This window comes from Bos indicus x Bos taurus, chromosome 18 (genome assembly GCF_003369695.1).
Source record: "Bos indicus x Bos taurus breed Angus x Brahman F1 hybrid chromosome 18, Bos_hybrid_MaternalHap_v2.0, whole genome shotgun sequence".
NCBI classification, from domain to species: Eukaryota; Metazoa; Chordata; class Mammalia; order Artiodactyla; family Bovidae; genus Bos; species Bos indicus x Bos taurus.
This window is the reverse complement of record NC_040093.1, coordinates 19,728,990-19,744,265: the sequence shown is the minus strand read 5'-3', so window position 1 is coordinate 19,744,265 and position 15,276 is coordinate 19,728,990. Positions and strand designations below refer to the sequence as shown.

Sequence of the window (15,276 nt, the reverse complement as noted above, 5' to 3'; positions counted from 1 at the left end):
TTGAAAAATGAATCAAAGCCAAAGTAAAATGTGTTTCCAAAATCGTGCCATGTCATAAAGATTTACATTGAATGAACTATACAATACAAAAATACATCCTGGACAGTATGATAGTGCAGACGATTTGATTTATAAGAAACAACAAGGTGGCGTGGTAATGGTACACTATTTTTAAGTTGTATGGTGAATGAGACCTTGGTTTCTTAATGTAGTCAGCCTGTCTCTGTAACTCTGAATAATCTGATTTGGAGGCAATTTAAGGAGTCAAAAGTTCGTTTTCCTGGCTCCTGCTTCCATACTGGAGGAGCCCTAGATGTTCTGTTAGGAATTAGTAAGGAAGATTATCCTGAGCATAAGGGGGATCTGTGATAATTGGAAGTCTTGAGGGATCTTTTCATCAGGTCACCAACTCTAGATGGACATTGATCCCTGGTGCCTCACTGGGAAAGAGTATGATGAGAAGTGCTATGTGTAGGGAGAGAGGTTTGTCATGGTGGGGTGGGAGCAGCGGGGAGGTTTCTGGTTGAGATGATCACAGTGACCCACGACAACACATTATTTAAAGAAGGTAGAGAATCACATGAGAGGCACAGGGGGACTTTTTTTTTTTTTTGGCTTTGCCAGGTCTTGTTGCAACACTCTGGATCTTCAATCTTCATTATGGCATGTGGGATTTTTAGTTGCAGCATGCACAATATTTAGTTGTGGCATGCAAAGTCTTAGTCGTGACATGTGGGGTCTAGTTCCCTGACAAGGGATCGAACCTGGGCCCCTTGCATTGGGAGTGCATTGTAACCACTGGACCACCAGGCAAGCCCCGGAACTGGGGAATATTAAGGTGGGTTTCCTCACCTGTTAGAGAGAGAGCAAAAGAATAGTATTTATAGGGAGGTTCATGCTGTGGGAAGTATTAGGGGCGGGAGGAGAAGGGGACGACCGAGGATGAGATGGCTGGATGGCATCACTGACTCGATGGACATGAGTCTGAGTGAATTCCGAGAGTTGGTGATGGACAGGGAGGCCTGGTGTGCTTCGATTCATGGGGTCGCAAAGGGTCAGACACGACTGAGCGACTGAACTGAACTGAACTGAACTGAACTGAACTCATGCTGTGGCAGGTGTTGGGGCCTTTACTGTAGGGCCAGGATGGTGTGGGGCCTTGGAAAGGGAGTTCTCAGAAGGAACGTGTGAAGAGAAATAATTGTTTGGCAGACTCAGAAGGAGGCTTGATCAAATGAAAGCTTAGGCGTGGACAAGGAGACTGGTCCTTCATTCAATTCACAAGTGTTTATTGAGTACTTTCTCTGTGCCAGGCAGTATGTGAGAGGGATACAATGGGAAGCAAAAGAGTTCCTGTCTTCATGGGACTGACCTTCTTCTAGTTCTATGTAAGAAACAGAATGTGAGCCACGTATGTAATTTAAAAGTTTCCAATAGCCAGATTTTGAAAAAGTAAGACAAGTGAAATAAATATCAATGTATTTTCTGTAACCCAATATATCCAAAATATTCCAACATATAAAGTCAAAATATTAGTGAAATATTTATATTCTTTTTTCTTTTTTGTAATGTCTTTAAAATTCAATGTATGTGTTTTACATTGCCCCATATCTCAGGACTAGTCACATTTCAAGGGCTCTGTAGTCACATGTGGACAGTGGATAGCTGCATTGAAGTGTGCAGTATTATAAAGATAACAAATTAACAGAGATGTTTCTGGTAGTGATAAATCCTGTAACAAAATATGTAGCAGAATTGGAAGATCAAAAGAGCAGGTGACTCTTTAAGTGAGGTGATCAAACTGGAAAGGTCTCACAGAGAGGTGTTATCTCAAGAAAGTTGAATGAAGTGAGGGAGCAAGGGAAATGGGGAATGAGTCAAGTGGTAGAGGGAGCAGCTAGGCCAGTCTGGAGGAGCTCCAGAGGGGCTGGGTGGCTGGATCAGAATGAGAAGGGAAATCGGGGAGGTAGGAGATGAGGCCCCTAGTAAAGTCCATAGGGTTTATTCTGAAAGTAATGTGAAATCATTGAAGAGTCAAAGTTGGAAAGATGACATGATCTGATTTAACATAAGGAGTTTACAGGGCTCCTGGGAGGTGATTGTGTATCCATGATGATGCAGGGTCTGGTAGGAGGGCAGATGTGATAGCAGTCAACTGCAGTAGGGGGCGCTGGGGAGCACTACTCCAGTCGCCTGTCTGGGAGACTGGGGTTGTATGAGGAATGGGAGGGGTTTGTTACTGGGAGAGGACTGGGGGCTTTTTGTTTGTTTGGATTGTCATTGGTTTTGGGGAGGAGCACCCAGGAATGTTGTCATAGGTTTATCTGTTGGGTGTCAGGAATTGCAGTGGGAGTCTTAATAGGAGGATTGTTGTCAAGGGTGGCATGTTGTGTTCAATTCTCAGAAGCCTCTGAAGATATTTTCATCTGTCAGAGTTCTTGGGCTGCCTCCCACAGTGCCATTGTTATAGGGGGTTGTAATGAAGGAAACCAGTATATAAAACCAATGTATTTAGGAGATGGCTTGTGGAGTATGGGGTCAGCCACACAACTCCATGGCTGAATGACTTTGGGCAGATTGAAATTAATGTGTCTTTACTGTTGTTTTATAATACTTTATTATGAAATATCCCAAACACACATAAAAATATGAGAAACTACACTAACAAAGCCTGATGTACATGTCCCTCAGCTTCATCCCTCTTAACCTTTTGACCTACTTGCTTCAGTCTTGTTTTAATATCTAAAACATTATAGACAGAGTTGAAGCCTGATTGGACCTTTCTTGATCCTATTTTCTTCTATTCCCAGAGGTAACAGAATCCTTAAGTGAGTGAAAATCCTTCCCACCAGTATTTGGACTTTCACTGTAAGTAGATGTACCCATAAACATACAGTATTGCTTTGCATGTTTTTAGGCTTTATATTAATGGTTTCACACTACAGGTATTATTTTGCAACTTGCATTTTTCTTTTTCTTGTCAATATTTATTTAACAAAAGGCTTTATACTTTGATTTTTCCCTTCTGAATTAGGTTTCTTTACTTATTTGTATTACCCCTCCCCGTGCAAGATGTACACAGTGATAGTTTTTATGGTTAGAACATGTTCCGGATTTTTTTAGACAATAAAGTATCCTCAATCAATGGCCCCTTGTTTGTGTTGCTGAAACTCAGCCTCTGCTCACCAGTGCCAAACAGAAATGCAGAGACAGAGTTTTGGATGAAGTAGAAAAGAGTAGCTTTTATTGCTTTGCCAGGCAAAGGGGGCCACAGAGGGCTAAAGCCCTGCAGACCATGTGACCCACCCTGGAGTGGGTACTAAGGAATTTTCTAGTGTTCAGGGAGCAGGGCGTGATCAGCTCATGGACTACTCTTGGATTGGTTGACATCAAGGTGAAGTTTCAAGAATCATCAACCTTCTGGTTTCAACCAGTCCAGGGTCTATGGTCTTGTGGTCAGCAGTTTCATCTGGAGGGGGTCTGCTTCCTGTAAAAACAACTTAGGATTTTGTGTCAGGCCTTTATCTGTATCTTTCCGGGAACTGGGAGTTGGTAATTCTGTTATGTGGCAGAGTTACAGTCTAAATTGTTACCAGTTCCCCAGCCCAACAACTGTGCTTTGTTTCTACATCTTCACCTTTCCCAAACATTAACTCTTGCATCAGCATTTTAGTTCAAAAGACAAGGATACCAGGGCTTGTGCACAGTGTCACTTGGATTGCCTGGTATCTTTTTTCTTCTCTCTCTTGAAAGTTCACCTCAAGAAAGTCTGTTTCTTCCTGAATTCTTCTCTAAATATACATTTACTCCTGACCGATTATTTATAGACTAGCCCCATGGACTGTGATTCAGCCTCATAAAGTCAATTGGGTTCCTTATGATTTTCAAATAATATAAGACCGTTGCCAAGATCCTGGAAGAGAAATGGCAAAGGTAACACTATAATAAATTTGATCTAGGAGTATGTTTTGGATTTGCATTTGAATGTGAGGATGTCTGGCATTTTGAAAATTAGAGTAGTAATAACAATAAAAAAATTTTCAAATTATAGCTGTTATATATGTATATTGTCTTCTAGATCTGCACCTGCCAGTATGGTAGCCCCTACCTACATGTAGTTCCTGATCATTTGAAATGTGACCAGTGCTACATGTTGAAAAGATAATATTTAGGGGCTTCCCCGAATCCGCCTACCAATGCAGGATACTCAGGTTCGATCCCTGGTTCAGGAAGATTCCACATGCTGCAGAACAGCCAAGCACATGCACCACAGCTATTGAGCCTGTGCTCGAGCCCGGGAACCACAACTACTGAGCCCATGAGCCACAGCTACTGATGCCTACACGCCCTAGAGCCTGTGCTCCACAATAAGAGAAACCCATGCACTGCAAGTAAGGAGTAGCCGCTGCTCACCGCAACTAGAGAAAACCCACACAGCAGCAAAGACCCAGCAAAGCCTAAATAAATAAAATTATTTTAAAAGAGAAAAGATAATATTTTGGAGGTATAAGGGTAAATACAATATATTCTTAAGCACCTTGCATTTCCAGTTAACAGCTGTTTAGCCTCAGCCTGGTTGATTTATGTATTTCTATCTCATTTTCACTCCTGGATACCTACCGTTCAACCAGATGGACATCCCGTACTTTATGCATCCATGCTCTTGTTGATGGACATTTCGGTGATTTCCACTGTTGAGCTGTCATGAGCATTGCTGCTGTGAGAATCCAGATACCTGCCTCTTTGCCTAGAGGTGCACGTTTCTAGTGTATGCTAGGACGGCAGTTGCTGGCATGCACCTGGTGCACACACAACTTTGTACTTCAGTCCTGGTTTTATCATTCAGGAGTCTGATGAGAAACTTCACTGACAGCAAGTTAAACCCAGCCATGATTTGCCCCTTTGAGTTTTATTTTCCTGTGTACAAAGCAGACTCGATCATAGTACCCACTTCATTGAATTGCAACAATTAAATAAGATCATGAAGGTAAAGTACTAACACAATATCTTACATGTGGTAGGTGCTCTCTTTGTGTCTCATTGACAGGAAATTAAAATCATTAAAAGCTCTAAGGCTTTGGAGCCTAACAGAAAGTGTTATTCGCTCAGTCTCATCTGACTCTTTGCAACCCCGTGGACTATAGCCCTCCGGGCTCCTTTGTCTGTGAAATTCTCTAGGCAGGAATACTGAAGTGGGTTGCTATTTCCTTCTCCTGGAGATCTTCCCAACAGAGGAATTGAACCCCTGTCTCCTGCATTGCAGGCAGATTCTTTACCATCTGAGCCACCAGGAAGGGACTCTAACAGAACCTGGGTTCAAAGCGTGGCTTTGCTGCTTCCTCTCTGGGTGCCTTTGGGGAAGTCACGTCACCTCTCTGAGCAGCAGTTTCCTCATCTGTTAGGAAAGAGCAAATGTGTGCTGTTGTGAATGCTAGCTCTCTAACTGTGTCTGGGTCATGAGCTGACTGCCGTTACAGAGCGTAATAATACCAGCTACCCTTTGTTATTATGAATGTTAGGCTAATATTTATTGAGTGTTTCTTAACTCCTCTGAAGTACTGGTGTTATTCTCACTTTACAGATGATAAAACTGAGGCCCCAGCAGGTGGCCACCCAGAGGTCACACGGCTAGTGAAGTGGTGTGTGTGTGCTCAGTCACTCAGTTGTGTTCGACTTTGCTACCCCGTGGACTATAGCCCACCAGGCTCCTCTGTTTATGGAACTTTCCAGGCAAGAATACTGGAATGGGTTGCCATTTCCTACTCCAGGGGATCTTCCTGACCCAGGGATGGAATCTGCATCTCTTGTGTGTCCTGCATTGGCAGGCGGATTCTTTACCGCTGTGCCACCTGGGAAGCCCTTGAAACCAGGTCTGACTGATTTTAAAGCACATGTTCTAATCACCAGGTTATAAGCCTTAAATGCCTCTGGCAGCTGCCCATCATGCTCAGCAGTGGTTTCTAAACATTTTTTGTGAAAGGAAGCATTTTGTCTGGGAAAGTCTTATATAGAACCCCAGTCTGGAAAGCAAATGTATGCTGTACCACTCCAGTTAAAGTGACAGTAACGTCATAGGTCCATGCCAGTTTAATTCTGGCTCTGTTTAGGTTGTGTGAGCTGAAACAAATTATTCATCTCTCTGAGATTCAGTTTCTTCATTTGCAAGATGGGGATAATGATACCAACCTAATAGCTTTGCTATGTGGATCGACTGAGACAGTATATGCAAAACACTTGGCATGAAGCCTGGCTTGTGATAAGAACCAAATTAGAGTGGCTGTTGTTGCAGTTGTGGCTGTTTGTTGCAGGAATCTCTTCACTGACCCCGGAATGAAGTGGAAATTTCTCAGCCTTGTATTCATGGCCCTCCATCATCTGACCCAACCTGCATTTCCAGCCTTCAGCACCTACACTGTATTACAACAACCCCAATCCAGTGTCCTGCACTACCAGTTCTGCGTTTATGCTCTGTCCACTGGGGGAACCCTCCACGGTCCTCCTCTTTGCTCCAAAAGTACAAAACTACACTTTATAAAAGTACTAATGAACCTGTTTGCAGGACAGAAATAGAGACACAGACGTGGAGGATTGATTTATGGACACAGTTGGGGAAGGAGAGGGTGCGATGAATTAAGAGAGTAACAGTGACACATTTACACTGCCATATGTAAAATAGATAGCCAGTGGGAAGCTGCTGTGTATCACAGGAGCTCAACTCGGTGCTCTGTGATAACCTACCTGTGGGACAGGGTGTGGGTGGGAGAGAGGCTCACGAGGGAGGGAATATATGCATACATAAAGCTGATTTACATTGTTGTACAGGGAAAGTCCCTTTCCTATGTTTTCCTTGAAGAAACATGGGAAATCCCAAGAGATTTTGTTGGTTTCCTCTCCCTGGAATCCTTTACCAGGTTCTTCTATACTTTTTTTTTCTGCAGAATGGTAGTTAGAGCTATAAGGATGCTAGAGTTTTAATTTGATTTGAAGTTGACTGTTGGCAAGAATACTTCATAGATGGTGATCTGTCTTTTCTCTTGAATCAGGTCTCCTCATCTTCCTTGTAGTATTTGCAGAGATCCATGAGTCCACAGATTGTCAGCCTGATCCAGCCTTCTCAGGTTCCCTGCCAGTGTTTCACCTGATGCTTTTAGCAGTCACTGATGCTATGCTATGCTAAGTCACTTCAGTCGTGTCCGACTCTGTGTGACCCCATAGAGGGCAGCCCACCAGGCTCCCCTGTCCCTGGGATTCTCCAGGCAAGATCACTGGAGTGGGTTACCATTTCCTTCTCCAATGCATGAAAGTGAAAAGTGAAAGTGAAGTCACTCAGGTGTCCGACTCTTAGCGACCCCATGGACTGCAGCCTACCAGGCTCCTCCATCCATGGGATTTTCCAGACAAGAGTACTATGCGTGCATGCATGCTGAGTCATTTGCCTTCTCCGCCTAGACTCATAAATTGTTTCTTAACTCTGTAACCCCTCAGCACTCACAGATTACTCTTGTGTTAATAAAATATTGAGTTGTCCAAAAAGTTCGTTTGGGTTTTTCCATGCCATCCTCAGGAAACCCTGAACGAACTTTTCAGTCAACTCAAATGTTATTGTGCAATACTGAATACATAAATGTGTATTATTGATGGGGTTCAGTACGCACTAACCCCAAATATGCTGCCTTAGCATATTGAATATTTCAAGCTGAAGGAATACAAGAAAATAGATGCAGGAAGGACTCTCTGACCTTCCCTAGAAGCACGTCACAAGACCCTCATGTGTGAAGTGCCCTCCCTCCACCCAAGGGAAAAGATCATGCTTGCCTCCAAGATGGAGGGACCCCCAAGAGGAATATTATTGAACACACCTAAGTTTCCCCAGTTTACTGAGCTCATATCCCATTTGTCCTATCCCATTTCACCATGACTGCCCACTCTTCACCAAACCTAGCACAAAAACAGACAAGCCTGAGTGCTTCTTCAGACCTTCATTTATTTGTGAAGGCTCCCATGTCACATAAAACTTATACTAGATAAATTTGTATGCTTTTCTTTTGTTAACATGTCTTTTGTTACAGAGACCCAGACAAGAACCTGGAAGAGTAGAAGGAAAAGATTTATTTTTCCTCCCCTCCAATATATTTAAGGAAAAAATTAAAACCTTAATAATAGAAGCCTCTCTCACTTCCTACTGCCTCCATGTATCTATCCCTTCTCTGTCGCATGATGGTCTCTCTACCTATGAGGTAACTACTATCCTGAATTTTGCATTAATCATTCTCCAGTTTTCCTTTCTCAGTGGTTCTCAAGCCATTAGAATCACTGAAAGAGCTTGTTAAAACATGAATTTCTGGGTTCCACCCCCAGTTTCTGATATAGTACATCTGGGGTGAGGCCCAAAAATCTGTGCTTCTTGTAAATTCTCATGTGGTGCCAATGCTGCTGATCCCAGACCTACAGTCTGAGAACTGCTTTATCTCAAAGACACTCCTGCCTTCTATGTAATGACAGCTTGTCTCCTTCCCTAAAACCTACTCACTCAATAAATATAGCTTAAGGACCTCCCCTTCTTCTTCCTCTCCTCCATTTCCTATCACCCAATTTATGAGCGTTCAATCTTTGCTAAGTATTTTACTTGACTGTGGCATTTAACCAGTTTTCCACTTTTTCTTTCCCATTAATGATCCTGTTTATAAGTTGCTTCTTGTTTGTGTATGTGTGTCAACTAGAAGAACAGGTATATAAACAACATGAACATGCCGTGTTCAAATATTCTGCTTTGATGATTAATTATTGATTATTTTGAGCTGAGAACACTTATTATGAAACAGCGGATAACAGGAAGGGTTCTCTGACATACCCCATACACACCTAAAAGCGAGTTGTAAATTTTTCCTTGAGAAAGGTACCCTCCCTGTATCAGGAAGAGAAGAACATTCTTATCATCAGAGACTGGGAGTTGACTCCAGTCTGTATAAACAAACCTACTAAAATAACCCTTATCTTCCACCAGTTCCCTTCACATACTTTCTAGTCACTGTCCCACGATTTATCGCCCCTAGTACAAGCCCCTGTGCTTTGTCACATCCCCACAATTTATCATTCTTTTTGTTAAAAGGTGTGTACCGTATAATCTTTAGGACCTAAAGACTTCGGGTTTTCATTTTCCATCTGAAGATACCTGTGTATATGTAAAAACAAATTAAATGTTTATGCCTTTCTCCTGTTAACCTGTCTCACGTCCATTTAATTTTTAGGCCAGCCACAGAACTTAAGAGTGTAGAGGGAAGTTTTTCCTCCCCCCTACACAAGTTTAATTTCCCTTCGTAGTCTACTTCTTCAAGTAAACTACAGGCCACAGTTTGCAAGTTCAGTTGCTTGTAAGAGCCAAAAGGCAATGTAAATAAGTGAAATTTGCCGTGTGGAACTTAGCTGAGACCATGTCCTATGTAAAGACGGCAGCTGTTACTTGGATTTAAGCCAACTGAGGGTCCCTTGTTGTCTCATTTTCCCAGTTTTCAAGAGAAACCAAAAATAACCCCAACTAATTCAACAGTTTAAGTACATACAGCAGCCACACAGAGCACACAGATTCCAGACAAAGTATGTTTGCAGGAACCAAAACTGAATCCATTCCATACTTCTAGACCTTTGCGGTAAATGGGTGGATGGATGGATGGGTGGGTGGGAGAGTGGGTGGGTGAGTGAGTAAATAATGAATCTGGGTCTTTACCGCAGTTCCCAAGGTTGTGGGGGAGGGGAGTACAGAAAACAAGCAATTGTTGAGGACCTGCTGTATGCCTGGCTCTGTGCAAAGGTTTTACGTACCTTATCTCATTTGACCTTCATAACAACACCTCAAGGTAGTTATTATCGTTCTTGTTTATTTCCACACTCATTTCACAGATAAAGAAAGGAGGCTTAAAATGGCCCAGGGTCACACCACTAGTTTTCTTTATTTATAACCTGCCTAATTTTTGTTTTTTTACTTTTATTTGCATTTATTTTTTGCGACATTTATTCCTGGGCCATAAGTTTTTGTTTCTGCAGTTTCTTATGGGATATCTTTTTCTTCTTTGCAACCTCCTCTTCTCGTTTAGGAACAGTCTGTTCTTTTTCAGTAGGGATCTTATGGGGTTTTCTGGGTCAAGTGAATAACACACCATTTTTAGACATCATCTCAGACTTCCCTGATGGCTCAGATGGTAAAGCGTCTGCCTGCAATGCGGGAGACCTGGGTTTGATCCCTGGTTTGGGAAGATCTCCTGGAGAAGGCAATGGCACCCCACTCCAGTACTCTTGCCTGGGAAATCCCATGGATGGAGGAGCCTGGTAGGCTGTAGTCCATGGGGTCGCTAAGAGTCGGACACGATTGAGCAACTTCCCTTTCCCTACTTACTCTATGTGTGTATGCGCGTGTGTGTGCACGCACACTCAGTCATGTCCAACTCTTTGAGACCCCGGGGACTGTAGCCTGCCAGGCTTCTCTGTCCAGGGGATCTCCAGGCAAGAATACTGGAGTGGGTTGCCATGCCCTCTTCCAGAAGATCTTCCCAACCCAGGGGTCAAACCCATATCTCTGGCATCTCCTGCCTTGACAGACAGGTTCTTTACCACTAGCATCACCTGGGAAGCCCTTTCTACTTACTGTCCTCTCAGAAGTCAAAATTTCTGCCTACCAGCCTTGGATCCCACTCCATCTTAATTCCTTTTGAGAGCCCAGTAAGATAAGGACAGAGATACAGATGCAGGAGCTGTTTGTTTGGAAAACGTTTTATTGGCATTACTGAGGCAGCAAAGGGTGATCGTAGGATGGTGATCAGTAGCCCACTCTTTCAGTGGCATCAGCAGCGCTGGGTCTCTGGGTCACTGGGCATCAGGAGTTGCACTCCTCAGTCCTTTCAGCTGAGAGAGAGAGAGGGTACAGTCAGATTGGAGACCCTGGGGCACAGGGAGCCAGGGTCCTAAGGAAGTCCAGGATAGGGTGGGGTTCTGACAGAGAGGACTCACTGCCCTGGTCTAAGTTCCTATTCTCCTCTGAGTTATAGTGGTTGCAATTTCCCTTAGACTTACTTTGTTGTTGCTGTTTAAATTTTTACTGTGGTCCAGCTGATTTACAATGTTGTATTAGTTTCAGGTGTACAGCAAAGTCAATCTGTTATACATACACATACATGCACTCTTTTTTTAGATTCTTTTCCCATATAGGCCATTACAGAGTATTGAGTAGAGTTCCCTGTGCTATACAGTAGGTCTTTATTAGCTATCTATTTTATTTGTAGTAGTTCGTATATGTTAGTCCCAATCTTCCGATTTATCCCTCCCCTCCCTTACCCGCTGGCAACCATAAGTTTATTTGCCACATCAGCAGCTCTGTTTTTGTTTTGTAGATAGGTCATTGGTAGCTTTTTTATTTAGATATCTCGTATAAGTGGTATCATGTGATATTTGTCCTTTCCTGTCTGACTTAGCTTTGGTCGGAAGAACGTTTAGCCCGCTTTCACTTTCCTTACTCTCCCGCTCAGATCCTCTGCTTTTTCCCTCACCCCCAGCCTCCTTTCTCGCCTAATTCCCACCTCCTCTTACCTTAGGAAAGGCATCCCAGTTGAGGAAAGGAAGTTTCTGTTTGATAGACTAAGACAGAAAAAGAGAATGAGAGTAATGTGTTACAGGTCAGGTGAACATGGATCAGTAAGCTCTTGTTGAAGAGTTCTCTGAAGCGGTGATGGTGTCATTGTCTTATAAATACAGTAAGAATGAATATTTTCTGAGCCTATATTCTGTGCTTGCCTTGTACAGACTACTTTACAGGCGTGATTTCACTTGGTCTTTGCAGCCATCTTTTGATTTCAGTACTGACATCATACCCACTTCACAGATGAGGAAACTGAGGCTCAGAGAACTGAAGACATTTGCATGAGTAGGTGCAGGATCACGCATCACAGGCTGTACTTTCAGTTCTGCCAAGGACTTAGCCTCCTTTTTTTTTTTTAATATTTATTTTTATTTAGTTATTTGGCTGTGCTGGGTCTTATTTGTGGCTTGTGAGTTCTAGTTCCCTGACCAAGGATCAAACCTGGGCCCCTTTTGCATTATCCACTGGACCACCAGGGAAGTCCTTGGCTTTAGCCTTCTAAATTTAGGTAAGTCACTCAACTCAGGACCGCATTTTCTTCCTAGAGGATGAGGGGATTTGAATAAACCCTTGACTGATTAAGTTCTTACTTTTCAGGGATTGTCTTTGGGGGTCACATTAGGAAAACAAAGTGTGGCCACGACAGCCTCCCAGGGAAACATCCTTTAGCTGGGCAGCATTCCAGAGGGACAGTTACTCCCTCCTGGAACCCAGGAAAGCACCAAAAGGGCTAGACCAGGATGTGTTGCCCCCTACCCGGGCAAGCAATCAGGAGAGAAAGGGCACCCAAGCTCTTACCTCAAAGAGAGCGTGCCAGTTCAGGAATTCATCTTTCTTAAAAGCCTTTGCAGAGAGAGAAAGAGACCAGAAGAGGGTCACTTCCAGGGAGGGACAGAGCTTAGCCCCTGGCCCTCTGGGAAGAGTGAGGACTGAGGAAACCCTGCAAGCTCTCCACCCAGGCATCAATCTCCCTGAGGATGGGAGTGTTTGTGGAGGCTGCTCTAGAGAATGAAACTTACTGATCGCAACTTGTCAATGTTCAGGAACTGGGCATTAAAGGCCTAGGCAAAGAAGCAGGGTGTTAAGAAAGTTACTGAAGAACATTGAAGAGATAGGGGACAAACTAATAGTCAGATGGCGAAAACCGGTGGTTTACCTCGGGTCCTGCCTCATAATTACCAATGGTGGTTTCTTCCTGGAAAGCGAAGAAGAGAAAGGGGTTAAATGATCGCCTGATGGCAAATCACCTTCCCCAAAGCCTCTCTGCCGCCCTCCACAGGCCAGCCCCATTTTCCATCGCGGGGGGGGGGGTGGGGGGGGCCTCAGTTAACCCACTCTGTCCCAGTATGGTGGTGGATGGTAGACAGACATACAGGTGACAAGAAAGGGATTGGAGAGTGGCATGCGGGAGACAGAGAGTTCAGAGCCCAAGCCTGCATCCCCTGTAGGCAGCAGGGGAAGAGGGTGGAGGAAAGAGGACTCCTCCCAAGAAAAACTAGCTTGTGTGGTTCTGCAGTAGACTCAGGGTGTTCTGAGACACTCCCACTTAACCCACAAAGCTGGGCACAGGAGATTAGCAGGCAGGTGGGACCCCTTTCTGAGGTGCCTTGCCTGCCTTTAATTGATGGAGCTTGGTTTGCTTTGTGACTTGATTGCCACCAGAGTCCCAGTCTCCATTTCACTACTCCAGGTGGTAGCCAGCCCCCATCCCTGGACCTCGGTACGTCCAGAATGTCACCCTCCCCAACTCAGCTGCCCAGCTTCATCCCCACCTTACTTCTTCCTTCCCACAACAGAGGTCACAAACAGTAGCCCACAGGCTAGAACCCAAATGTTGACATCACATCATAATTTGGCTTGTTTGTTTTTTAATTTGAATTAAACATTTTTAATTAGTAAGAGTTCATAAATCAGATTTCCAGGTTCTCTGGAAAACTTTTCAACTCTGGCCACACCGGGTACCTTTTCCCAGTTAGCAGCAGGCAGGTGGCGTACGGACTGTCCCTTTTGAGCTGGGGTAAGACCGCACCACCTCCCCTCTTGCTCCCCAACGTCACTTGCTCCTGTCCTACACAGTAGAGCCGGTGCCCTGTCGTTGACTTTCATATCCAGCGTGGACATTCTCCCCCGACAGTGGGATAAGGTGGGAAGAGAGGGACCTCAGGGATTTTCCTGAGGTCAAAAAAGGTGTGGCTGAACCCAGACAACCAGCCTCAGCCCCTGTCCCCTCTCAGGATGTCCAGCCTCCACCCCACACTTGACCGTCCTTTCCAAGAAACATAAGCCTCTCTGCCCCTTCCCAGGAATGCTTTGTCTCCTTCCTCCTGTCTTCCATTCCTCAGAGCCCCAGCTTCTCCTTCAGCCCCTGGGAACGGCCAAAGATAAGAGCCACTTCTCCAGTAACTGATGGAGGGTAAAGAAACTGAGGAGTAAATCAACTAATAAGAGAAGCCAGGTGACATCGCTCACCTCAGAGCTGGGCAGCGCCGCCCCCTGAGCAGAGTGGAGCGCCAGGACAGAGAGAAGAACAACAGCGGGAAGAACGGGGATCTTCATGATGTCAAGTTTGGGGTGCTCTGAGGCAAGGCAACCCAAGGCTTGCCCTTTATATTCCCAGGGAGGCAGATCTGAGCAGAACTGGGGTCCCCACCCCACTGACTCACCTCCAGATCCTGTTGCCCACTCCTGGGGCTCTGGGAAGGGGAGGTGTGGACTGTTCCCCACTTACCTCGGATTTCTCAATTCACATACTGCCTCAGGCACTACAAAGGTGAGCCAGCAATGGGGTTCTTCATGCAAACAGAGCTGAGATAGAGACAGGTTGGACCTGTCCCTCCAAGTGATTGGCAACGGCACCCAAGCAATCTGTCCTTTAGTCTTTGTCTCCTTTCCTTGTAGCTCTTGGTTCGTCTCTTATAATTCAGGCTTTCCCACCCTGTCCAATTCTGTCTAAACCCCCTACACTGCCATTGAAGGCCTACCAGGCTCTGGCCTTAACCCAGCTTTCTAACTTTTCCTTCCTTTTACTCCCTTTGCACATACCTCATGTTCTGGCCAAACTGAACTCCTTACCAAAGCTACCCTTTAACTCCCTCTTCTGAGCAGCTGCCCATGCTAACTTATGCCTAAAACGCCCTTCTCTCCACTTTTGTTCTCAGAACCCAACACCCATCTTAGATAAACTTCCTTGATATCTGTCATCATCTGTTATCCCTGACTCCAAAACGTTTCCCTCCCTCCTCAGAACTGCCATGGCAGTTCATTTGTATCTCTCTGGCATTGTACCTAGAGTCATTTGTGGTCTTCCCTCTTAGAGTGTCAAGTTCCTTGAGGCCAAGGACTATATCTTGATCACCTTTATATCCCCCAGCACCGTGCCTTAGAATGGAGTGGGATTCTACAGATGCTAGATTAAGCATCTTAGAATTTAAACATCCTTCCACCAAGTTGTACACTTTCTTCCTTTAGGGCTGGACCCATTATCCAGCTGTCCATCCTTTACTCTTGGATCTTCAGAGAGGTAACTGTTTTGACCTTAGACAAAGAACTGAGAAACACAGGAAAGCAAAAACAGGTCTTAGAGCTACCCAGTTGGAGATGGGCTCTAGGTCCTAAACTTTGAGTGCCTACACCATCTCGCTGAGCTGATT

The 15,276-nt window shown here is 44.6% G+C and overlaps 1 protein-coding gene across 2 annotated transcripts; it reads right to left on the bottom strand.

The window, feature by feature from the left end:
* Positions 1-10,746: 10,746 nt before the first annotated feature.
* Positions 10,747-14,228, bottom strand: KRTDAP (keratinocyte differentiation associated protein). 2 transcript variants are annotated; one of them, XM_027514409.1, is made up of 6 exons: positions 14,096-14,228; positions 12,783-12,821; positions 12,646-12,687; positions 12,425-12,469; positions 11,578-11,625; positions 10,747-10,896 (listed from the first exon to the last, which is right to left on the bottom strand). In XM_027514409.1, exons 1-6 carry the CDS (start codon positions 14,180-14,182, stop codon positions 10,858-10,860), a joined length of 300 nt encoding a protein of 99 aa, XP_027370210.1. In that variant the 5' UTR covers positions 14,183-14,228; the 3' UTR covers positions 10,747-10,857. The 2 variants fall into 2 exon arrangements, with proteins under 2 accessions (XP_027370210.1, XP_027370211.1); XM_027514410.1 differs by lacking the exon at positions 12,646-12,687.
* Between the last annotated feature and the right edge of the window lie 1,048 nt (positions 14,229-15,276).